General features: G+C 39.4%; 1 protein-coding gene across 2 annotated transcripts in view; it reads left to right on the top strand.

The window, feature by feature from the left end:
- Nucleotides 1-26,926, top strand: part of SYNE3 (spectrin repeat containing nuclear envelope family member 3) — a 182,492-nt gene that overhangs the window by 11,473 nt on the left and 144,093 nt on the right. The window contains exon 2 of one of the 2 annotated variants that reach the window (XM_036749666.1): nt 10,716-10,855. The exons of the other annotated variant lie outside the window; for it this stretch is intronic. Coding sequence (XP_036605561.1) covers nt 10,822-10,855 — 34 coding nt within the window. The 5' untranslated portion in view covers nt 10,716-10,821. The remainder of the gene's footprint in view (nt 1-10,715; nt 10,856-26,926) is intronic. 2 annotated transcript variants of the gene reach the window in all.

Here is a 26,926-nt window from a genome sequence, read left to right as displayed (position 1 = left end):
GGAGAGGAAGGAAGGAAGGAAGGAAGGAAGGAAGGAAGGAAGGAACCAAGCTGTGAAGGGCTTTAAAAGCTAAACAGAGGATTTTGTATCTAACTCTGGAGATAAGAGGGAACTACTGGAATTTATGGAGTATGGGAGGGACAAGGTCAGATCTGGGCTTTAGGAAAATCACTTAGCTAAGCAGAGGATGGACTAGTGAGGTGAGAAGCCTGAGGCAGGAAGACCAACCAGCAGGCCCTTTCAGTCATCCAGGAGGGAAATGATAAGGTAGGGAGTACAAGTGTTACTAACTCCATTTTACAGATTGGGAAATGGAAGCCCAGAGAGAGGAAGTCAGTGGCACAACTAGGCATCATATCCTTGGGAAAATGCAATTAAAATGATTTAATCAGGATTTTTTAAAAAATCAGATCCCTATAATCACAAAGAACACAGACTCAACCAGAACTTAAAAGGAAAAACTATTAAAGGATGTGGATACAATATTTGGCACATTCTTAAGTCTTGGTAGTCAGAAATGTTAGCTTAAGTACAAGTGTAACACATAAATAAAAGAGGACTTTTTATCATTCACACTCTCATTCTTTTAGACTAGAATTCTGGAACTGCAGGACACAGCTGAAAGGAAGGTGGATGGGAAAACAGCAATTGTTAATGCTTGTATTTATCAACATCGTTCATTTCTCATGGTCAGATCCAGAATAATACTTTAAAGGGGGTTCATTTTCTGTCCAATCCTGCCCCTTTTCACAGTATTCACTAAAGAATACTTGATCCCTGAATTTTGGAAACCAAAAAAGCCTCAGCTCATGCGACATGAGTCTAATGAAGAGTTTTTTACTTTAGAATCTGTGAACGTTTAAAAAAACTTTTTTTGATAGCAGTATTTTGATATATTTTTTAAAAAATCCTACTTATTGTATCTTATTCATTTGTGAAAAGCATCATCCTAAGAAAGGCTTCATAGGCTTCATTAGATGGCCAAAGGGAAAGGCGCATCCCTGTCACACACAAAAAGGTTAAAAACCCCAGGTCTAGTGTAATAGGAAAAGCATTGGATTTGGAGTCCACTGACCTGGGTCTGAATGCCCACATCGCTCCTTAATGGCTTTGAATCTAAGTAACCCTGGTCAACTCACCTCTCATTTCTGGGCTGCTCTTTCCTCTTCTGTGAAATGAAATAAGGATAGTGACTGGACCTGTGATTCCCACATTACCCCAAGTCATGTGACTTAAGGTGGGGCTCTCTTGGCATTTTATTTTTAATCTCTTACTAAAGCATGAGTTTTGTTTGAGTTTTGGACAAAGCTGAACTACTCCCAAGTGAAATGAGCTGAAATAACCATGTAGGCTGACTCACTCTGGGGTAGTCCTTTGTTTTTAAAGGAACTCTGCCTGATACAATGTTGGGAGTATCTTTCCTCAAATGTTTCTGCATAACGAAACTCTAGGCAGCTGAGAAAGACTGATTATTACTTAGAAGGTCAATCATTCTTGAGCAGAGTGTTCCTCTCTAACTTTTCAATATTACCGAATTATCCCTCAATGGAACAGTATTGATATAAGTGATCTCCCTCGCCTCCACATGCTGCTGATAGGTTGTAACAGTGTAACATGGCATATAATATCTATTTGAAGAATGCTGCATTTGTATTTACAGAATGCTGCAATTTATAAACACTTGCACTTTTGAGGCTCAAAACAAACCTGTTAAGTGGATAGTGCAAGAACTCATGGATGAAGAAAATAAAGTTCAGATGTGATGTTGTAGTGGGAAGTTCATTGGGTCTGACACTAGAAACCTGGGCTCCCAGCCTTGATTTGCTACTTAAATCTGGGATCATGGGCAAATCATTTCACCACTCCGAGCCTCAGTTTCATCATTTGTAAAATGGGGGGAATTATACTTGCTATATCTACTGCAAAGGTCTGTACATTTCTATGGAGATATGAATTACAATCAATGTTTAAGGCCACAGAACTTGTAAGTGGAAGCAGAACTGTAACGTCTGACTTTTCTAGGGCTCTTTTCACTGCACAAAGCTGCTTCCACATAATTGAGTTGAAGACTTTGCCGTAGAGGTATCAATTAAAAGAACTGATGATGTTTTATTGGGGGGGAGAGGGGATGAGTAGAGCCAGTTGGGGTGGGGGAGGTGGCAGCTGCTTTCTCGTACTTGGTTTGTTATCATTTGAAAGTAGGATCAGATTTGTTTTACTGGGGGGAGGGGTAGGAGTAATGGATAAACTAGGAGAACAGAAAGGGTAAGAAGTGGCCAACTGTTCAGCTGTAAAAGTTGTGGAGGTTTTAGGGACCAAATCTCAGTATGAATCAGGACAATAAAACAGCCAAAGTTAATGTAGACTTGGGCCACATTAAGAGAGGGGGAGAGTCCAGGACTAAGGAATTCATAGTACTCAAGCTATACTTGTAATGTTATGTTCAGTTTGGGGAAGTAATTTTTAGGAAGGCCATTGATAAATTGAATCACTTCCAGAGCAGGGCAACCAGGATGGGAAGGGCTCAAATTCATTATGAAAGTTGGTTGAAGGAAATGGAAATATTTTGTCTGGAGAAGAAAAGATTAGGGGAAATACATAGCTATCCCCAAAGATTTGAAGAACTACGTGAGCAAGAGAAATTCGACTTTTATTTTTTGCTTGGCCTCAGAGGGGAAGAACTAGGAACAATGGGTAGATATTGCAAAGAGGCATTTTCAGTCTTTATGGAAAGAAATGCTTGCTAATAATTAGTGCTATCCCACAGTGGATGGAATGAGCTGATGAGGCAGGTCCTGTACTTAAGCAAAGCATGGATGACCCCTTGTTGAGTGTATTGTAAAGGAGAATCTTGTTTAGATATAGTTTTGGTTCCAAGTACTCTTCTAATTCTGAGATTCTGTGAAGTATTTCTCATTAAGGAAATACTTTATAATCTGATCCTTTATTTATTATGTTTGTGAATATTCCCGTGCCTCTCCCGTGTTCCTTAATCCCTCCCCCACCTTGACCCAAACACAGTCTTTTATGATTTGGTCTTATTAATGAGAGAAGAGGATCACAGTGTTTCTCTTAGAAAATCCTATGTCCAATCCATTCTTTTTTTAAGGAGGGAAAATTGAGGAGGAAGAGAGTATCTTCTCCAAGGTCAAAGAGCAAATAAATGGCTGACCTGAGATTAAAACACAGACAGTGGGTTAGCTTAATTCGTTACAAGGTCATCATCATCATAAGTGAAAGCTTTGTTTATAGGTCCATTCAATTTGTTTGCTCCAATAGCTCCAATTTCTAACACATGTCACGTCCCCTATTTTGAAAATGTGTCCTTTGGTCCCAGGAAGGAGCCAGGTTATAAGAATAGGTAAATTTGTGCAGGGTCAGCGTGCACTAGAGGAAATATATTTTAAAATTCATGTCTTTTTCTTATGGGGGATTAAGAGGGGTCAATAACATCTCACTAGATTATAGGATCCAGATTGGGAAGTGATCAGAGGTCATCTAGTCCAGCCTTTTTCCTTTTACAAAAGAAACACATAAAGACCAAAGAGTGGGAAAGGACATTACCCTAGTTAAACTCGGCTCTCTGTTTGTGAAGAGGAAAGCATGCTGGATCCCCAGATGGGTTCAAATCTCTGTTGGACACTTTCCAACTTTGTGACCCTGGACAAGTCACTTAAATCTTTCAATCTGAGTTTCCTCATCTGTCAAATGGAATAATAATCCTCACATTACTAGGCTCATAGAGTTGTGAGGAAAATATTCTTTAAACCTTAAAGAATGTTAAAGCTGGGAAGAATCTTGTTTTCTTCATTCTCCAAAGGAGAAGATTAGATTGGATGATCTGTGAGGCTGAAAAAGATGAAGTGGCTTGTTTAAGGTTACACAAGTTAGTGGCAGAGACAGGACTAGAAGCCAAGTCTCCTGACTCATAGACATGCTCGACCTACTGAATTATAGTCTCCCTTCTTCCTTCCTCAGCTATCTCTATTTTCCAGATAAGAGCAGAAGTTCCTGTTTTTCACAGCCACTTAAGCCAATTCTGTACGTGGTCAGGTATACTGGGGATGATATGGGCCACTCAGACAGAAGTTAAGCAACCTCTTTACCCACAATGCCACGATCACCTGTACACATTGGTTTGGTGTTCTTAAAGGATTTCAGTTTAATGTAATCAAAATTATTCATTTTGCATTTCATGATGTTCTCTATCTCTTGTTTGGCCATAAATTCTTCCATTCTCCATAAATCTGACAGGTAAACTATTCCTTGCTCTCCTAGTTTGCTTAGAGTATTGGCTTTTATATCTAAATCAGTTTGACTTTGTGTAAGATGTTGGTCTATGCCTAGTTTCCGCCATATTACTTTCCAGTTTTTCCAGCAGTTTTTGTCAATTGTGAGTTCTTATCCCAGGAGCTGGAGTCTTTGGGTTTATCAAACAGTAGATTATTATAGTCTCTGTCTTATGTACCTAACCTATTCCACTGATCCACCACTCTGTTTCTTAGCCAGTACCAAGTAGTTTTGATGCTTGCTGCTTTATAATACAGTTTAAGGTCTGGTATGGCTAGGCCACCTTCCCTAGCATTTCTTTTCATTAATTCCTTTGATATTCTGGCCCTTTTGTTCTTCCATATGAATTTTGTTATTATTTTGCCTAGCTCTCTAAAATAATTTTTGATAGTTTGATTATGGCACCAAATAAGTAAATTAATTTAGGTAGAATTGTCATTTTTATTATATTAGCTCAGCCTACCCATGAGTAATTGATGATATAGCCTGAGTAGATGGAAAGCAATCTTGGAGGTGAAGGCACTGGGAGGGGTTGGGATGGAGAGAGAGAGTAGGAAAGGCCTCCTGAAGAAGGTGGAATTTGAACTGAGGCTTGAAGGAAGCCAGGGAAACTTAAGGGGTAGATGTTAAGAGGGAGTGCATTCCAGGCACGAGGGGCAGTGGATACAAAGACAAGGCAGTAGGAGATGGAGCATCATGTGCAAGGGCCAGCAAATAGACCAGCTTAACTGTACTGAAGACTTTGTGGAGAGGAGTAAGGTATAAGAAGACCAATGTCAGGAATGGGGCACACTGTGAAGAGCTTTAAATACCAGGCAGAAGATAATTCCTTTCCTGGCTTCAGTGTACTCAAAGAACCATAGAATCATAGGCTCTTAGATACTGAGATCAAAGGGACCTTAAAGTTCATCTAGCCTCACCCATCCCCCACCATTTTATGGATGAGAAAACTGAGGCCCAGAGAGATTAAGTGATTTGACCAAGATAAGTGACAGAAATAGGATCTGAACCCCTGAATCTTAATTTGGTCAGTAGGCACAGGGTTCTTTAGCGTTGGGAGAGAGTTAGGATCTTACCCAAAAGTAAAAGGAAGCGGGGCTTTTAGCCAGAAGCCTGTTAAATAAAGAGACTAGATAGGTAGTATTTTTGAGTTGAAAAGGACCTCCAAGTACATCTAGTTCATCGTATTCTTGCCCAGGGTCTATCCTGCTTCAATGGTCTAACCCATCTTTTCCTAAGGACCTCTAGGTCAGAGTTTAACCAGTGACAGTGTAACTGATTGTCAAATACTATAGGACAGGCTGTACCTCCAGAAGTCACAAGGACTGGGTGTGAACCCCAGCATCGTCCTCACCGGGCATAGGACTTTTAACAGGTCACTTGAGGCCTAGGCTCCTCCTCATCTGTACCATGGTGAATCATATATCTTAACTATCTTAGGTGTGAGTTAGGAGGATCAAATGATATGCAAAAGCTGTTTATATACGTACATGTAATTATAATAATGAGCAACTTAGAGAAATGTACAATGCTTCACAGAAGTGGTTATTACAGGCACAAGACTTTGGGAAAGCATAACTCTCATCTTCCCCTTGTCTAAACTTGATGTCAGGTTATAGGAGGATAATAGCCAGAGATTCCTCATAGCACTTACAGAGGGAGGGAGGGAGGGAAGAAAGGAAGGAAGAGAGGGAGGGAAGGAGAAAGGAGGGAGGAAGAAAGGAAGGAAAAAGGGAGGAAGGAAGGAGGGAGGGAGGAATTTTTAAGTACCTACTATGTGCCAGCACTGTACCAAGCACTTTACAGATATTATCTCATTTGACCCTCGCAACAACCCTAGGAGATAGGTGCTGTTACGATTGCCGTTCTGTAGTTGAGGAAACTGAGGCAGACAGATTCAATGACACAGCTAGTAAGTGTCTGAGGCCATATTTGGACTGCAGGTCCAGACCTCTATCCCCTTTGCACACCCAAATTTTAATTTGCATTGTAGTTATTTATGTCTCTATCATCCCTTCCTACTATGCCAAAGTATAGGATTGTGTCTTATCTTTCCTTTTAAAAAGATGTTTAGGTACCTAGGGGCTGCAGTGGATGGAGTACTGGGCCTACAAGATTGGAACACCCAAGTTCAAGTCCAGCCACAGACATTCACTAACTGTGTGTGGCCCTGGGCAAGTCACATCCTCTACCTGCCTCAGTTTCCTCAAGTGTAAATTGAGGTTAATAACATCACCTATCTCCCCCGGTTGTTGTGAGGGCAAATGAGATAATATTTGTAAAGTGCCTAGCACAGTGCCTGGCACATCGGAGGCACTAAATAAATCCTTGTTCCATACAATATCTGGTCCAGGGCCCTGAATGATATGAGGTTAAAATTCGTTATTTTTGTTGAATGAATTCCATTTGTGTAAGACAATGGTAACAACTCACATTTATGTAACTGCAATTTCCTCACAACACCATGAGGTAGGTATTTCAAGTACTAATATCTCCTTTTAAGATGAGAAAACTGGATCTCGGAGGGATTGATTGAGGCTCGTCCCAGGTCACACAGCTGCCTCGCATTAGTATCGCAGGACAACAGCCTCGCTTTCTTTGTGCAGACTAGGCCTTTAACACGTTAAGTTAAAGAGGCCTTTTTTCAGGCATTAAATTTCCTGAAGGGGTGGGGGGAGAGAAACTACTTCAGGCAAATAGGCTGGACTCTTGATTTTGTGGGGTAAAAATAGGGGATTCCTACTCATTAGGTGTCTTCAGGAAAAACTGGGGTGTGGTGGAGGGCATTCTAAGTAGATGGCCTCCAAGGCCCCGTCAGATAGAATGTGAATGCCCTTGAAGGCAGGGATCTTTTTTTCCTTTGTATCTCCAGCGCCTACCCCGGAGCCTGGCACGCCACGGGAGCTGGATACGTGCTTGTTAATTGATTCCATGTCCGGGATTGTTTTTGTGATGCTGTTACTGGCCTTGAGTTTCCTCTTGCCAGCTAATTATTATTGAAGGTGACTTCCCTGCCGAAGTATTCTTTTGTTTGTTTGTTTAAGAATGTTGTCTTTAGTCGAATTAGCTCTTCTAATTGTTAGTAAAGAAAATTGCTTCAGGCCTAACTGGTTTATATCTTTGATGTGTCCCAGGCTTTGATTGCACCCCCACACAAATGATGTCTTGTGAAAACCTGAAGGTGTTTCTGACTCTAAATTAGAGTAGTGTGTGAGCTGCCCTCCCTCCAAAGGCTGTTTAACTCTTTATTAAAAGATATTAGGCAATCACTTGTATTCATATGTATCACACAGGAAAATTAGGCAGGAAACTAAGCAGTGAAGAAAAACATTCATCAACTTCTGATAATGAGTTTAAGATTAGCATATATTCTCAAGGGCCCGGATGGGATAAATAGTGGAGTTGCAGTCAGGAGACTTGGTTTGGAGCCACTTACCAGCTTTTTGACTTCAGGCAAGTCACTTAACCCTTCTGAGCCTGTTTCCCCATCTATAAAATGTAGTTGATAGTACATACCATAGAAATGCAAGCAGTGGGGTGCCACAGCGGTTAGTGTATGGGATCTGGAGTCAGGAAGGCTTCAGTTCCTATCCTGCCTCAGACACTGACTATCTATGTGACCCTGGGTAATTCACTTAAGCTGGGTCGAGGATCAAAAGAGTTAACCTATGGAAAAGTGCTTTGCAAATCTTAAAATGCCGTATAAATGGGAGCCAATATTATTATCACTGCCAAGCTCTCGGCCCCTGTGGAATATCGATTCATAGGAACAAGGTGAAGGAAGGTCCTTCTTCGACTTTCTGGAGTTGAATGGAGATCTTCTAGTGGGACCTTTTAGAAGATATCCTTGCAGCATGACGTGTACCTTGCCAGGATTGTATGCCCACTATTCCTAATCTTTAAAAACAAACCAGTAGTGCAAAGAGCCTCAGTGTTATACCTCCAAGTTAAGATCTCATGACCCACATTTATGTGCCACATTTTTGATAATAATAACAGCTGACATTTATATGGTACTTATTATTTACCAGGCACTGGGCTTTATAACCATTTACCCTTTATAACTATTACATCATTTCATCCCTACAACAACCCTGGGAGGTAGGTACTATTATCTTCTGCACTTAATAGATGAAGAAACTGAGGCAGACAGAGGTTAAGTAACTTCCCCAGGGTCATACAGGTAGCAGTAATGCTGGTGGTGGTGGTAGTAAGTAGTAGTAGCAGCAGCGGCAGCAGGAGCAACAGCTGACGTTTACATAGGGTTAACTATGTGCCAGAAACTGTGCTACAATCACTATGTCATTTAATCCTCACAGCAACCCTGGGAGGTAGGTGCTATTATTCTCCCCATTTTAGAGACAAGGAAACTGAGGCAGACAGGTTAAGTGACTTGCCCAGGATCACACAGCTAGCAAGAGACTGGATTCCGAACGAAAGTCTTCCTGACTTCAGGACAAGTCATCTATCCGCTGCACCACCTAGTTGTCTTATTTTCTGCACACAACTTTGTTGTCAACAACCCAACAATGAATTAGGTAGTGCACGTGTTATTCTCTTCATCTTAAAGGTGACAAACCTCTGAATGGTGTGAAGTTAGTTACCCAGGGTCAGAGACGAGTGTCCCAGCCAAGATTCAGAACCTAGCTTCTTGACTTTCACTAGCACCAACTTGTCTGAATTCAGAGCAGTGTGCCAAGATACCCACAACATTTTACAACTCAATTCAACAAATGTTTATTATGTCCATGGCTTCGGTGGAGAGCCCTGTGCCAGGAGAACAGGGAGATAACAAAGTTTGGTCAGTATAGTAACCCCAAAGGCACCTTTTGCTTGTGGACAGCAGTTTAAAAGTAACTCATTAAATAGAGACTGAATGGTTGAAGAGATTGGTAATGAGATTAGAGTGCTTCAGATTAGGGTAGGTCACCTGGTAGTCTTCTCTGTGTCTTCGCATTTGCCGGAGGTCAGTAGCGTCTCCTCTTCTTCATTTAAGATGGCTCTGTGTGTGTATGTTGGGGGTGGGGGGAAAGTCCTGTAAATCAAATGTGTGCCAAATAGCTCCTTCACCCTTTCTTAGCTCCTTCCCCTTTTCCTGCCTCCTTCTGTGTGTTGGCTCTCCCCATTATTAGATGGTAAACTCCCGAGTTTATGTTCCAATGGGGTGAAGGACTGTTTTTTCTTTTTATTAATTGTATTTCCAGTGCTTAGCACAGTACCGGACACATAGTAGGCTCTTTATAAATGTTTATTGGATTGACTGAATTCGACTCTTGGAAATCCCAACAGGAATTTTAAGAGAAAATTTTGTTACCATGATTACAATGGAGTTCATTTGGGGTAGGTTCGTGTGCTCTTTTTGCTCAAGGAAAAAAACTTATTTAACCTAGTTTCAAGTCTTGCCTGATTCTTTGGTGCCTCTGTGTACCTAAGGTGCTTAAAGGACAGAGTTCCTAAGCGATTAGCTATTTGTTATTAGTTTTAATAAGAAAACCCTCACTTTTGTTTATCAGGTCTTATAATGAGTCTTGCTGCTTGTGTAATTCCAAGTGGTTTATTCAGCCTATTTTCTGCCTCAGGTTTTCTTTCTGTAAAATGGACATAAAGGTATAGCCCTCTTAAATTATATCTGTTTATTGGGCTCCTTACAGTATGCTGACAACCCAGCTCTAATGTAGGTGAAAAACAAAGCATTTGTCCTCAAGGAAGTTACAATTATAACAGTCCATTGTTCTAATAAGCACCAGGTAGAGATAGAAGACTAGGTTTCATAGCCCTGCTTTGTCTCTGTGTGACCTTGGGCAAGTTACTTCATTTCTCTGGTCTCATTCTAGTCATTTATCCTATGTAATCACTAAGGCAGGGGTTCTTAACCTGGAGTCCATGAATGTGGCCTTTTTTTTTAATGTTTTGCTAACTATATTTCAATATAATTTATTTCCTTTGTGTGCCTTTGTTTTCTACTTTATGCATTCAGAACCATTATTCCGAGGAGTCCATAGGCTTCACCAGACTGCCAAAGGGGTCCATGATACATAATAAGTTTAAGATCTCCTTCTCCAAAGTCATTTATAGCTTTAAATAGAACTGTTTAAAGTTTACAGAACACTTTGCTTACAAATGTAAACAGCATTACTGTCATTTTACAGCCACGTGAACAATATTTTGTTCCCAGGACCACTGACTCCAAGCCAATTCTCAATATCTCATGCTGGTATCTTGTATTTATACATGAGAACTTTGAAAAGTTTACAAAACATCTCTTCTCCAAGCACCTTAAAACAGACAGTCGATCCCTCAAATAATAAACATTCATTAAGCACCTGCTATGGTGTTGCGCTAAGTGCTATGGTGTTGCACTAGGTGCTGGGGATATACAGAATGAAAGATTTCTTCATCTAGGTAATATTCTTCTGTTTTTACAGATGAGGAAACTGAGGTTCAGAAAGATGAAGTGATTTGCCACATCTCTAGCAGTTGTCAGAGTGGAAGCCAGGCCCCCTGAATCCAGGCCCTCTGCTTGTCACTTCCATGACCTCTTCAGTTGGGGAGACAGAACTAACAGGTATGAAACTATTAGACAGCAAGCAGCACAAGACAACACAGTTTGTGATTACGGACCAAATGTGTGTCACAGATTATTTTTGTGGCTTATTGTGGGACTAATTGGTAGGTTGATCTTTGCTGGTGTTTGTGACCTTTAATAAAGCTGTCTCTCTGAAAGATAATAATCTAGAGATGTCTGGTCCAATCCTTTCATTTTACAGGTGAGGAAACTAAGACCAAAATAGGTTAAGTAGATATCCAAATGTCCCACAGCTCGCTAAATGGTCAAGTTAATAAGTGTTACTCGTTCTTCATTCTTGTCGCTATACCAGGGGTGGGGAACCTGCGTATAGACCCAGAATATATTTCTTGGCAAATTATTTTATACAAAGGACACTGTTTTGGAGGGCAAGGAGGGAGGGAGTTGTTAGATGGAGGAAAAGGAGTGAAAAAGGAAGAGAGAGGATGTAAGAGATCACTCCCAGCTAGATGGCCTGTTTGTGAGGATCTGGAGAGCACACCACACCTGGAGTTAGAAGAGACTGCTTCTAATGGGAACTGACATTAACTGGTTTCCTCATCAGTAAAGTGGATGTAAAACCCTCACAGACATTATTATAAGACCTAATGAGGTGTCTGTGTAAAGGGCCATCTAAATGTTGGCTATTATGTAAACCATGAGGCAAGGGACTGCTTACTTTGGTCTTTGTATTCTTAGTGCCTAGGATAGAGTAGAATCTTAATAAATGCTTGTTGATTTAAAGTTTTTTTATTTCATTAAACATTCCCTAACTACACATAAAAAAATTTTAGCATTCATTTTTTAAAACTTTGAGTTTCAAGTTCTCCTCCTCCCTCCTGCCCCTTTCTTACTCATTGAGAAGGCAAGCAATAAGATATCGATTATACATGTGAGGTCATGCAAAACATATTTCCACATTAGCCATGTTGCAAAACAAAACCCACACAGAACAAGAAAAATTATGATAGGTGTGAGGTGGTATTTCAGAGTTGTTTTCATTTGAGTTTTTTAAAAAGGCATGTTTAATCTGCCCTCAGACTTAATCAGTTTTCTCTCTGGAGGTATATAGTATTTTCCATCATGGGTCCTTTGCAATTGTCTTGGATCATTCACTGTCTTGATCAGAGTAGTTAAGTCTTTTATAGTCAGTCATACTTGCAATATTGTTGTTACTGTGTACAACGTTCTCCTGATTCTGCTCACTTCACTTTGTATTGGTTCCGCAAGTCTTCTCAGGTTTTTTCCGAAGCCATCCTGCTCATCATATTTTATAGCCCAAAAGTATTCCATCACAATCATATATCACAACTTGTTCGGTCATTCCCCATTTGATGGGTATCCCCTCAATTTCCATTTTTTTGGCACCACAAAAAGAGCTGCTCTAAATACTTTTGTACAAATAGGTTCTTTTCCCTTCTTTTTGATCTCTTTCGGATACAGACCTAGTAGCAGTATTGCTGGGTCAAAGGGTAGGCAAAGTTTTATAGCCCTTTGGGTGTGGTTTCAAATTGTTCTCCAGAATAGTTGTATCAGTTTACAACTCTACCAACAATGCACTAGTGTCCCAGTTTTTCCACATCCCAGCATTTGTCATTTTCCTTTTCTGTCATGTTAGTGAATCTGATAGGTGTGAAGTGGTATTTCAGAGTTGTTTTCATTTGCATTTCTCTAATCAATAATGATTTACAGTGTTTTTCATGTGATTATTGATAGCTTTGATTTCTTTTTCTGATACCTGCTTGTTCATATCCTTGATCATTTATCCATTGGGGAAGGGCTCATATTTTTATGGACTTGACTCAGGTTTATGTATCTTTGAGAAATGAGGCCTTTGTCAAATAAACGTGCTGTAAAAATGTTTTCCTGGTCTCTTGTTTTCCTCTAATTTTGGCTGTATTGATTTTATTTGTGCAAAATCCTTTTAATTTCATGTATTGAAAATATTCCACTTTACTTTCCATGATCTTCTCTATCTCATGTTTGGTTATTAGCTCTTCCCTTATCCATAGATCTGCCAGGTATATTTTTCCATGCTTCCACAATTTACTTATGATATCATTCTTTATGTCTAAATCATTTATCCATTTGACTTTATTTTGGTATAACATGTGATATGTTAGGCTATGCCTAGTTTCTGTCAAACTGCTTTCCAGTTTTTCCAGCAATTTTGTCAAATGGTGAGTTCTTACCCTCCAAGTTTGGATCTTTGGGTTTATCAAATACTAAATGACTATGGTCATTTATTGCTGTGTATTGCGTACCTAATCTGCTCCACCGATCCACTACTCTATTTCTTAGCCAGCCCCAGATTTATTTGATGATTACCGCTTCGTAATATAGTTTGAAATCTGGTTCTGCTGTGTTGTCTCCCTTCACATTTTTTCTCTTGATTCCTTTGATATTCTTGACCTTTTTCCTTCCAGATGAATTTTCTTCCTGTCTTTCCTAGCTCTGTAAAATAATTCTTTGGTAGTTTGATGGGCACTGAATAAGCAGGCAGAATTGTCATTTTTGTTATAGTGCCTCAGTCTCCCCATGAGCAATTATTATTTCTCCAATTGTTTACATGTACTTTTATTTGTGTGAAGAGTGTTTCATGTTTGTGTTCATATGGTCCCGGAGTTTGTCTTGGCAGGGAGACTCCCAAGTAATTTATATTGTCTGCACTTATCTTAAATGGAATTTCCTTTTCTATCTCTTCCTGCTATGTTTTGTTGGTATTACATCGCAATGCTGATGATTTATATGGGTTTATTTTGTATCCTGCAACTATGCTGAAGTTGCTAATTATTTCAACTAGCTTCTTAGTTCATTTTCTGGGGTTCTCCAAGTATACCATCATATCATCTGAAAAGACTGATAGTTTTGTCTTCTTTTTGCCTATTTTTATTTCTCCAACTTCTTTTTCTTGTCTTATTGCTATAGCTGGCATTACTAATACAATATTGAATAATAGGGGTGATAATGGACATCTTTGTTTCATCTCTGGTCTTTCTAGGAAGGCTTCAAGTTTATTGCCATGAGAGATAATGCTTGCTCTTCATTTTAGATAGATGGTACTTATCATTTTAAGAAGGTTCCACTGATTCCTATGCTTTCTAGTGTTTTTAATAGGAATGGATATTGTATGTTGTCAAAGGCTTTTTCTCCATCCATTATTGCTGGTTGATTGATTACTGGATTGCTACTACTTCTGTGACCGTGGCCAAGTCCCTTAAACTCTCTTAACCTCATTTAACTTATATGTAAAAATTGAGATTAAATTTCTACTATGCGTATTTCTCCCAGGATTACTGTCAATTCAAAAAAGACTTTGAAAAATTAGTGCTACTAATGTAGCAGATAGGGAACTATGAAAAAAGTGGAAGAAATCAAAATGAGGAGGTTCCCTCTGACTTTATTCCTCAGGGATGATCATCATCTTTGGCAACCTCTCACTCTTGGGTTTAGGTGGTGCCTTGGAGAACAGGGTTTTTCCTGTCATTTTATGCAATGGGGTATAGTAGAAAGACTGTTGTGCTTAAACTCAGGTATTTTGAGTTCAAATCCTCACGTTAATGCTTGCTAGCTGTATAACCACCAGCAAATTATTTCTCAGACCCTGAGTTTCCTCAGTTGTAAAACAGGGATAAGAATAATTTGAGGATGTTAACTTGCATGCATCTTTAGAAAGCCAAAGATCCTTAAAAGAATGGAGATAAGTAAATGCTCTGTGGGGCTGCTATTACTCTTTTATTACAGGACTCTGTTTGATAATATTAGCGTCAGTAGCAGAGGAAATGCTGACTTAGCCAGTATAAATGGTATCTATTCTAAGAGTTAGAAAGCATGTGTTATGAAATGGGCAGTGCTGGCTTTACTGTCTAATGTGGTAAGCCCTTGGGCTGCAGCATTTGGATTGCATGGGAAACCTCCTGTATCAGGTGGATGAGAATATTGTTGTCTGAGAGGGAGATAAACTTTTTTTTAAAAGGCATGATAGTATTTTTTTAAAGTCTGGATAAAGCTTTTTTAAAAAAAAAGTAATGGGTTGGTTGCTTTAGACCTTTCTTCCTTCTAGTGCTCACTCCCATCTCCTCCCCATTCCTGCCCCAATCAAAAGATTTAGATTTGTAGTAGCCCTTAATTTAGGACTATCTAATCTCTTTCCTTTTACCAATGAGGAAACTGAGGCCTGTTGAGTTTAAGTCAGTTGCATTAGGTCACTGGGGTTGTAAGTTAATATATGATCCCTTCTTTCTACTCACCCACCTACTCTCTTAATTCGAGGCCTCATCACCTCTTGCCTAGATTGTTGCTGCAACAGCCAGTTAATTGGTCTTCTGCCTCCAGTCTCTCACTACTCACTCCTCCTGTGGGCTTTTGCCAAAATACTTTTCCTTAAGTGTATATCTATGTGACTCCTCTACTCAGTGCACTCCAATGACTCTCTAGTACCTTTAGGTTAAAACATAAACTCCTTTGTTTTCTAAATTTTTGGAGCTTTTCACGACCTGAGCCTAATCTATTTTTCTATTCACGTTGGAGGGAATCACTGCTCCCACATTCTGCCACCTGGCCAAACTGTCTTTCTCTCTGGCCCTCACACATAATATTCAAGCACCATCTTTTACATGAAGCTGTATCTGATCTTTCCAGTAGCTAGTGCCCTCACTTCTCCCAAACTACTTTGTATGGAACTACTTGTATGTTTGTATTTATTCAACAATAAAAAACCCAAGAACAACAATATTGTTTTTAAATTTAAATTTAAAATTTCATCTCAAATCTCTGTATATATTTATATTTGAACAACTTGTCTCCCCAATTAGAATAGATTATTTTATTTTTTGTATTTGTTTATCCAGCAAGCCCCATGTCTGGTATGCAGTAGGCACTTAAAAATAACTTGTTGACAGATTGTGTGGTTGTAAGTAGCAGAGCCAAGATCTGAAACCCATGTTCTTGACCCCAAATTTAGTACTCTTTCCAATATGCCTTTTTATACAATAAGAATTTTGGCACCCTACCTTATAGAATTTGCTGCTTTGTTGAGATACAGGCCAGTTTTTAGCAGTCTGATATCTAGAGCTATCTTTCTGACTCTCTAGATGACTTAAAAAAGGGCAAATACCTGAAAAACAGCATTGATTCATATCACCTCAAACTGAGTTTTGTTGTCCCCTTGACTTCATAGAGAAATGGTGACCTTCAGATTGCCTTAGGTGTCTGAGCATTTTTGCTATGTGATTGTAATGATGCTATGCATTTAGGGGCAAGAAGTTAACTGGGTTTGGGTTGCTTTGTTAAAGAAGTTTCTCTCACTGAAAGTGTTTACATAGGAACTAGGTTTCCCCTTGTCCAGGTTGGATTGGATGACTTTAGAGGTCCCTTACAGTTCCAAGCCGGTATGTAGATAGGCACTTACCATGCTACCTAATAACAGATTATTCTGACACCCCTAGTAGCTTTGGGGGGCTATTTCTGGGAGATGTAGTTGAACAAACTTAATCCAGTAATTTTGGATCTCCTCTATACTTGCTGCTCAGCACTTCCATTGGCCATCATGGATTCTTAACCTTTTTTGTTTTGTGAACCTCTTGGGGAGTCTGCTCAAGGCTATAGATTGCTTCTCAGAGTAATGTTTTTAAAAGAATAAAATAAAATACATAGAATTATAAAGGAAACCAATTCCATTGAAATATGGTTATCAAAATCTTTTTTTAAAATCAAGTTTCACAGACCACAGGTTAAGAACCCCTGCTATAGACGGACAAATTATTTTTCAGGTCCTAGGTAGGGGGATAGCATGTAGACCCATCTTAACCTTCTTAGCATTTTTAAAAAATTCTCTTTCAGTAAAATGAAGGTCAGAAAAATAATATCCCAATAAGTTATTGACCAATACTCATCTATATATAAGATATATATAGAAACAGTTCCAGGGTTAATGACTGAGAAATGCTTTTGAGTTCCTCTGACAAAAAGCAGTGTCCCATACAAAGAAAGGGCTAACTTGAGTTTGTAGTTAGATAGATGACTGACTCTTCCCTCATCTGTCCTTGCATCAATGAGCCTGAGAACCAGTAGAGATATGCTTTATCGAGGAGACTCCTCTTAGAGATGTGGCAAGCAGTCTGAACCCTTGGGGAATTTAGCCAGCAATAGGAGTACTGGATTTGCTTCTGGAAAACTTAAGTATTAGAGAGACAAGTGTTCCTGAATATAAAATCCCCTGACATTTTAAATATCATTACTTCTCTTCCCTGGGTGGCTTGCTGCCATCAAAGAGTCTTTCTCACCTTTACATCTACAAGTTAGGTAATGTATGTAGTCATATAAGAGGGGCATTTAAAAAAAAAAAACTAGAGAGATTTGGATGGTAAAAACTGAGATATATATCAAGCTGGTTGATGAGAAAACAATTTAATTCAATGATCTGGATATCAGGACATTATTAACATTAAGAACATTTGTTCCAGTTCACTATTATTCAAGTTTTAAATAAATACTATAGCCTACACCTGGAAGGAAAATTTATAGAAGCGAACTAGGTAGATTCTAATTCTTCCACCTGTGTGATTAGGGGTAAGCCCCTTAACTTTTCTAGGTCTCATTTTTCACATTTGTAAAATGAGGGGATATCATAAATTCCCAAAGTGGACAATACCACCCACTGGAGGGTGCTGGAACGATGGGGGGCAGGGCCGTAGTAGCCTCGAGTGCAATTGGGTGGCATTGAATAAAAATAAGGGGACAGTGGAAGCATAAGGAAAGAAGAGAAGAAAATTTGGAAAAACCATTCATACATATGTTTTATCTGTTGTGTGTCAGTTAAAGTCATAGTGATTACATTATTTTCCAAATAAACACACAAAATGCAAGTTGTAACTGATCAGTGGTCAAGTCTGCCTACAGGTCTTAACAAGCCTGTGTTGGCAGGCCAATGTGTTGCACATTGTCTGAAAGTCCAGCATGCATCAGCAGGAATATATGTGCAGGTAATGACTTGTTTACAATACGATACTATATGGTATGATGCAATATTGTATCGGCAAAATTTCAATGCAAGAAAACCCCACAAATTTACAATAAATTATTAAATTTAAGATGCATCGTTTTTAAAAAAACTGTATATTTTTTGAAATGATGCAATTTTTTTTTAAATGTCAAAAAGTTAAAGAAAGTAGATTTCCAGGAGGGCTCTGAGTTTTTCTTTTCTGTTTGTTTTTTCCCAAATTTTATTCAATATGAAACATAGCTCTATAGTTTTTATTGAGGAGGTTGACCATGTCCACAACCAAATCCACCTCTAAATTGGAATTCTGTTGCTGATCTAGCCCCAGCCTCAGCCTTCTTGTCAGCACCAGGGGGAGGAGCACGTCATCTGTATGTGTCTCTGTCAGCTTCACCCAGAGTAAGCCGGGCAGGTGGCTCACCCTCCAGACCTTTGGGCCTGGGCCTTCCTGTCTCAGGACGACTTCTGCGGAGTGTGGCAGGCACAATCTCAGGGGGCAGGTGAAGGTAATCCTGGAGGTACTGAATGCCCTCATTGGTGAGGTACCAGTAGAAATGCCTCCATGAGAACTGCTCCTTAACATAGCCATGAGACCTTAGAGACTGGATGGCCTTCATGACACGGAGATTGGGCACATTCTTGTCTGCCAGCTCGGGGTGCTTTGGCATGTGGACAACCTTCTTGGCTACCATTACTTCCTCCTTAAAAAGGAGTTCACAGATGGCAATTTAGTTCTCCTTGGGCATCAACATCTCAGTGGTGGCAGGTGCTGCTCTGGATGGAGCCTGGGCTAGAAAGGCTATTCTTTTTTTTAAGGGGGTGGTAGGCCAAAGAAGTTTAGAAACCTCTGGACTAGATGATTTCTATAGACTCTAAGGACCTTCCTAGCTCTAAAACTATGATCCTATGCCCTTAATGAAGTACAAAAATGTGAGTTATTACTGCTGGCTCATTCTAGGTCCATAAGAAGGGCTATTTGGGGTGGAAATAACCACCAGAAGTATAGTGATGAAGAAAAGCAAAGTTGGGCCAGTCTTCCCAAGACAGATGACAACTAGATAGTTTTCTTTCCCACCTTAAGAGGTCAGTGGGATTGAGAAGGTATGAACCTGAAGTTGATCCAAAGTGAAAGATGGCCACAAATGTGATCCAATAAAATCATTTACCCAAACCATTTAGTTGTTAGAGGCTTGATGGAGGAAATCCTAGTAGTTAACATTATGCTATGGGCTAGATGACTGATTTTTCTGGGATATTGTAGGGAGGATTGCATTTCAGGTAGGCATTCAAAGTAAGAGGCAAACAAGATATCAAAGGCCATGTAGACTAAATCCTTCATTTTACAGATGAGGAAACAGTCCTAGGGTCAATGAGTGACCTAAGGTCACATAGATAGGAAGCATCAGAAGTGGAATTTGGACCCAGATCTCCTGACTTTAGACCCAGAGCTAAGTTCCTTCCAGTTCTGGCATTCAATCACATACAAAAATGGGTAATCAACTCTGCCAACCAATTAGACAGACTGCTTTGGTGCTCCCTTTACTGTTTGAAGTGTTTCTTATAGGTGCACTTGACTATGATTTAGGAATTGTGAGCTTTCATCCACAGTTAGTGAGATTTTCATAGGGATAGCAGAACCCCAAACACCAATTCCAAATTAATGGTAAGTGGGAGAGAAAATATAGTATTAGAGATGGAATTTATCTTAAATATCATCTAGTCCAGTCCCCTTATTTTACACAAGAGGAAACTGAGTTTGAGAGAATAGAGTGACTTGCCCAGGGTCATATAGTTACGGTGGCATAATCCAGGCCTTCTTACTCAAAGTCCAAGGCTTTTTCAAATGTGGGCTACTACCATAGTTTTGCCTAATTTTAATGTTAAATTGGGGTAGAGGAGTTACCAGGATGCTCTTCCTGAGGCTATTCTTTGGGAATAGGAGCCAGGTTCTCTATGTGTTCCTTCACAATGTGATCCTATAAAATGGACTTTAGGGTTCTCTATTCTCTGTCCCTTGACTAAAAGTAGAATTAGAAAACTGAAACAAACTCGTTCCTTTCCATTCCTGAACAAGATTCATTCAGAAAATCTCCAAAACCCCTCTGATCTCTTGCCCAGATCTCAGGCTCTTGAGGATGTTGCCTGATTGTCCAGGTCCTATGTTTCCACTGCCCTACCATTAAAATAGCTCCTCAGAGGTTGCCATCCACGTGGCTACATCCACCTTGAGTCATGAAGACCTAAATTCAAATCCAGCCAGAGATATAAGATGTGTTACTGTGGTCAAGTCACTGAACCTTAATCTCACCTTACTCTTCTCTAAAATGGGGATAATAATATTATTTACCTCCCACGGTTGTCATGAGGATAAAAGGACACATATATACATATATATACACACACATGTATATATATACATATATATACACACACATGTATATATATGTAATGCCTTGCAAACTTTAAAGTGCCATATAAAAGTTATTATTAATGCCACAAAATATAATGGGTCCATAGAGAGGTTTGTGAATACGTTTGCCTCTCTTGAAGCAAAGTTTAATGTATACATACCTGGCATGATAAATTAAGAGAAGATATTTTTGCTTGAGAAAATTCACAATAGCATTCAATTATATAAATAAACACAGTTAAAATATATAGTGCAAATATCCAAATGATGATACAAATACCCATTTTGCATGAGATTTACAAAATGTGATTTATTTATTTAGGGAATACATCTATTTTGTAAATTGACGCACACCTGTCAAAAATTTCAGCATGGTCAAAAAAAAATATTCTCTTTAGAGAATCAAAGAATCAAATCACTTGTAAGGGACCTCAGAAGTCACTTATTCTACCCCCTAACCAAATCATAAATGCTGTTTACAGGATTCCTAAGCTCTGCTTGAACTTTGGTGGCAGAGAGATTTACAACTTCCTGAGGTAACTTTTTTTAATTGTTAGGAAGTTCTTCCTTTTCTTGAACTGAAATCTGTCTTGCTGTAATTTCTACTTGTTGGTTCTAGTTTTGCCCCCAAAATCCAAATGGAACAAGTCTAATCTCTCTTCTTATTGATAATCTTTTTCACATACTTAAAGATTTTAACCATGTATGTGCTCTGTAGGTCTTTTCTTCAGGCTAAACATTTCTAGCCTCCCCAAGCAATTCACTATCCTATTCACCCGTCTCTGAACATGCTACAGTTTTTCAGCATAGCTCTTGAAATACAGTGTCCCAAACTAGACACAATATTTCAGATAGAGTTTGACCAGGACTCTGACTAACATCTCCCTCACCTGGGTCCTAGACATCTATTAATTCATCCTAAGATTGCATGAAGGCGCAGCAGAGTGTACTGGATAGAGAGGTGACCTCAGAAATCTCTCCCCTGACCCTTACCGCTTGTGTGATTCTAAGCAAGTCACTTAACAGCTTAGTGCCTCAGGCAACTTTCTAACACTAAGTTCTGCTTTGATAGAGGAAGGTCTTCCTCGGTACCTCCCTATGCTGATGAAATCACAGATCCAATTAAAAAAAAACAGCTCCATTATTGATGCGTATAGAAAATATGGTGTGCTTGAGTCCTTAGAGCTAGAAGGAGTCTAAGAATGACCTTTTCCAACACAATTAGAATCCAAAATTTTCCAGCTAGAACTGCAAACAAAACTTCGAATCATGGGAGGAGTTCGAGCTGGTAGCTTTCCCTGACCCCTCAGGTGAAAGTGAGCTTTCCTTTCTCGAATTTCTTTGTAGCATTTTGCCTGCTACTCTGTTATACTTATCTCCTTCTCCTTTCCATTGCAGTGAAAGTTACTTGTTTATATAGTCTCCTCCCCGGTCTCCCCAACCTTCTCCTGCTTTTGGACTGTAATACGTCTCCTTGAGAATCTTTCAAAAAAGACATTTTGTTGTGTTTGTGTAGTTAAATTTCACTCGAACGCCCCACAGAATCATAGAAGAGCTAAAATGCGCTTCAGAATCAGAGAACACAAGAATGTCAGAACTTAGGCAGCAACTAGTCCATCATGTTGGACAGGAAAATTTGTCCTATTGGGAGGAGGTAGGATGGAATATTTCTTTTTAGTCTTCTGGTATATTGCCCACTTCTGATAGAACTTTCTTCTTTGGTGATCTATTGCTACAATTTCTGAAAGCGTTTGAGAGATTACTGTGGACTGACAGGAAACTCCCTTCAGGAACGTAGAGAACTGGAACAGGGCCAGGTTACTACATGGAGGCCAATACATGCATGTGGAGCACGTAAACCAAGGAACATTCAGTGATGGGAGTTTCCTTTGTTTTACACCATTGGTTAGTATTCTGGTCATTATGAGCAGAGAGCCAGACAAGGGAAAGAAATCCCTTTGGGTAATGCTTTGCTTTGGGTATTTATTAATCATTTATTTGTTTCAAAGCCCTAGCAAGTTCCAGGGCTTTTTGCAAACTAATCTGAAACCTGCTGCAGGAGATTTTTATTAGCTAGGAATTTAAAAACTGTGGAGAGCCTACTTAGCACATTTTGTTTAGAGTTCATTTATATTATGAAATGTGCATGAGATTAGAATTCTAGGAGCTCAAATGGGACTTTATAACGCAGGATGGTCAAGTTGGAAAAGAATTCTAGAATAGCTTTAGTAACAAAACTGACCTCATCATTCTCCTAGCTCCCTATTGCCCCCAGGGAAAAAATACATATTTTATCCTGGTAGTCAAAGCCTTCCACAATTTGTTTCCAACGTGCTTCTTCAAAGTCTTTCATATTTTTCTCTTCACTCTCATCACAAACTTTACATTTTAGTCAAGTGAACCTACTAAGTATTTCCCAAGTGTGGTTCTATTTCTCTGCTTTAAGCCTTTGCTCAGTTCCCACGCTTAGAATGTACTCCTTCCTCAGCTCTACCTATTAAGATTCTTAGTTTCCTTGAAAGCTCAACTTAGGCTTAGTGCATTTTTTTCCTCTTCAAATTATCATCTATTTACTCATCTGTGTCCTTGTATTCTATTGAAGGAGATGCTATTTCATTTTTTTCCCCAGCACTTAGCAGAGCACCTTGTACATCCTAGGAGTTTAATAGATGCTTGTTGACTTGACTTTCAGTTTTTGTATTCCTATAACTCATGGGAATTTATGTCCCTGTATCCCTATTTATGTCTTTGAATCCCTAACAGGGGTGAGGAACCTGTGGTCTCAGGTCCACATGTGGCCCTCTTGGTCCTTGGGTGTGGCCTTTTGACTGAGTTCAAGTTTTACAGAACAAATCCTTTTATTAAGCAGATTTGTTCTGTGACATTTGGATTTAGTCAAAGGGTCACACTTGAGGACCTAGAGATTCCCATCCCTACCCTATCATTTCTGCATGGCATTAATATGGCATCCATATTAATGAATGTTTGTTCAATTGAATGGAGCTGAATTGGGCTTGTTTGTTGTTACTTTTCTCACAACAGTGCTGTGACTATTATCCATTTTACACTTTTTCACTAATGAGCCATGTGATTATAAGGAAGTTGCTTAGTCTATCTTGCTCATAAGGTGGTCATGAGAAAATCACTTTGCAAACTTTAAGATACAATATCAATGAATTATGGGATCAGGAAGGGGGAGCCACTTCAGAGCCAAGGCGACCTGCTTCTAACTGGGAGCTGGAGTATAACCCTGAGCAAGTCACTCAAGCTCACATTGTTCTGGGCAACTCTCTAGGACTATAAGCGGCAGAAAAGCTGCTTAGTTCCCAATAACCAGTGAAATCACAAGGGCAGTCCTATCCCTAGCCTTATTATTATTATTATCTAGTCAAAATACCTCATTTTACAAGAAGGAACTGAAGCCCAGAGAAGTTATCATAATTTAGTCTAACCTATGCCCAAGCAGGAATTTCCTCTACAACCTCCCTGTCAAGTGATGAGCCAGCCTTCACTTGAAGACCTCCAGTGACAGGGAACTCACTCTTTACCCAAAGCTCCTCATTCCACTTCTTTATAGCTTTGTCAGAAGTTCTATTTTCTCACAACTTCCTAGTGTTTCCTTGAGGGAGTCAATGGGAACAAGCCTAATCCCTTTCCTATATGATAGCCCTTCAAACATTTGGTGATGATTATCATAGAATCACAGATTTATATCTGCAATGTATCTTAAAAGCAATCAAATCCATCCCCTTCATTTTGTGGGTGGGGAAGTTGAGGACCAGAGTGGTTGGGGACCTTTTCAAAGTCACACAGATCTCAAGGGATAGAGCTAGGAAGGAAAGGAAGGGAAAAAGCAAACAAACAAAACTGTACTCTGCGTTGTAGATATACATCTTCCAGAAAGTTCCTCATGCCTTTGAAAATCTAACACAAGCCATTCTGGAGTTATAATTTAAAATATTCTCAAATAACAGGCAAGATTCCACAGTCAAGACTAAGCAAGGGTTCAGAGATTAGCTAACGTTCTCAGAACAACAGTAATTTCAATGTTGGCACACCCTGGAGATTCATTTTCCTAATGCCTTTTCACCTCTCCCTCCAAAGATTCTCTTTCTGTACCTTCAGCTGTGAATTAGATATTTCTGTCAACTGAAATAACCAAAGACTTCTCTTAGTTTGATCATTACCCTAATAGTGTCGTGGAAGAGTCCTTCCTGGGCTGACCAGGAGTAAAGGGCCTGGCAGATGGGTAAGAAGGAGTGTGGTTAGGCCTTAGAGAAAAATGATGTAAAAAGATTTCAGTGCAAGATATTGTTCTCCAGAGTTCGATTAATTACTGATAGGGGTTTCTAATTCAGGTGGGACCAAGGACTTTGAATGAAAACATGGGCAATATTAGGCCTGTGAGTCAAATCCTGGCTGCAGCCTGTGTTTGTACAGCCTGCAAGCTAAGAATAGTTTTCACATTTTAAAATATAGTATGAAATTGAAATTTTGAGATTAAAATTTTAAATTTAAATTAAAAGTACTTAAATACAGTATTTAAAAATGCTAAAAACCATTCTTAGCTGCTGACCATCCAAAAAAAGTGAGTAGTTTGCCAACCTCTACTTTAAAGTCCTAATTTTAGATTCTGTTTTAATATGATTTTGTAATATGTAGCCTAAAGAGGCGGTAGAACAAGAGGCTCGGAAAGCTTCTGCATATGACTTCATTGCTCTATGCTGCATTTGCTTTTTGTATATTGTTGTTTAGATGTTTTTCAATCATGTCAAACTCTTTGTGACCCCTTTTGGGGGTTTTCTTGGCAAAGATACTGGAGTGGTTTGCTGTTTCCTTCTCCAGCTCATTTTACAGATGAGGAAACTGAGGCAAACAGGGTTAAGTGACTTGCCCAGGGTCACACAGCTAGTAAGTGTCTGAGGTCAGTTTTGAACTTAGGAAGATGAGTATTCCTGACTCCAGGCCTGGCATTCTATCCACTGTGCCACTCTCCCCTCCACCCCCTTTGTATATACAATTCTGTTTTGTAAGTCTATAATCCCTAAAGTCTCTCCCAGGTTGAGAGTTCTCGTATTTCTTCTATGAGTGGCTGTCTATCTATAGCTATGCTAAAATGGGACATTTTTGTAGGTTTGGAATCCAGGAAAATCATCTGGGATGAACATAACATTGTGTTGAATCATTATTTACTATACTGGTTCAAATATGTACCATACTTTCCTGCCCAAATTTGGGTTGTCTAAAATATGAGTGTAGCCTATAATTGGGGCTTTTTAAAATATATATATTTATTTATCTCTCCATATATATGTACATATATACGTGTGTGTACATATATAATTTTAAGCATATAGTTCATATATATTGAAGCAATATGAGTTACTGGCTGGGGCAGTTAGGTGATACAGTGGATACTCCAGTCCTGGAGTCAGGAAGATTTGAGTTCAAATGTAAACAATGTAAACAGTGGTTTGGAATTATGAAAGACTTGAGTCAGGAAGACCAACAAGAAAAGAGGTGATGAATGCACGAACTAAGGTGGCAGAAAGGGCCAGGTGTACAATGGATACTCCAGGATACTTCCAGTCAGGAAGATTTGAGTTCAAATCCAATCTCAGAATTTGGTGCTATCCTCAGCTCTCTCCCTCTCTCAGCCCATATATACAATCAATTTCCAAGTCTTGCCATTTCTACTTCCACAATGTCTCTCGCACCTGGCCCTTTCTGCCACCTTAGTTCGTGCATTCATCACCTCTTTTCTTGTTGGTCTTCCTGACTCAAGTCTTTCATAATTCCAAACCACTGTTTACGTTGCTGCCAAAGGGATTTCCTTTGAGTACAGATCATAGTTGCACTTATGAAAGTGTGGGTTGCTCCCCTCCTCAATAAACTCCACTGACTACCTATTGCCTCTATGACCAAATCTAAACTTCTCTCTAGCTTTTAAAGTCCTTCACAACCTGACCCCAACCTATTTTCCAAATCTCATTAAATATCGCTCCCTTTTCTCACTCTACAATCCAGCCAATCTGACTTTCTCTTGTCTTATTCTTCACCCACAGTATTTCATCTCCAGATTCTTTACATTGACACTGGCTGTCTCCATACCTGTGACATACTCTCTTTGCTTTCTCTTTATAGAATCCTTCTCTTTGTTCAAGATGGAAGTCAAGCATCGCTTTCTGTATGAAGCCTTTCCTAATCTCCTCAAGGGCTACCGTCCTCTCTCTCAAACTACCTTAAATTTAACCCTGAATTTGCTCCCTTCATATTTATTCTATGTATACTTACATATAAGGGAAGGAGGAAGAGAGCAAGGATTTGTTAAGCATCTGCTATGTGCCAGACACTGTGCTAAGTGTATTACAAATATTATGTCCTTTGATCCTTACAACAAGCCCGCATGGTAGGAGCTATTATTATCCTCATTTTATGATCGAGGAAACTGAGACAGAGATTAACTGACTTTCTCAAGGAAAACACAACTAGTAAGTGTCTGAGATTGGGTTTAAACTCAGGTGTCCCCGACTCCAGTCCCAGCTTCCTATCACTGTGTGACTTAGTTGTTTTATTTATATTTATCATCTCCGCTGTTAGAATGGAAGGTCCTTGAGAACAGGATGGTTTCACTCTTTGTGTTTGTGTCTCCAGTTCCTAC

This window comes from Trichosurus vulpecula, chromosome 3 (genome assembly GCF_011100635.1).
Source record: "Trichosurus vulpecula isolate mTriVul1 chromosome 3, mTriVul1.pri, whole genome shotgun sequence".
NCBI classification, from domain to species: domain Eukaryota; kingdom Metazoa; phylum Chordata; class Mammalia; order Diprotodontia; family Phalangeridae; genus Trichosurus; species Trichosurus vulpecula.
This window is presented reverse-complemented; position numbering and strand designations above follow the sequence as displayed.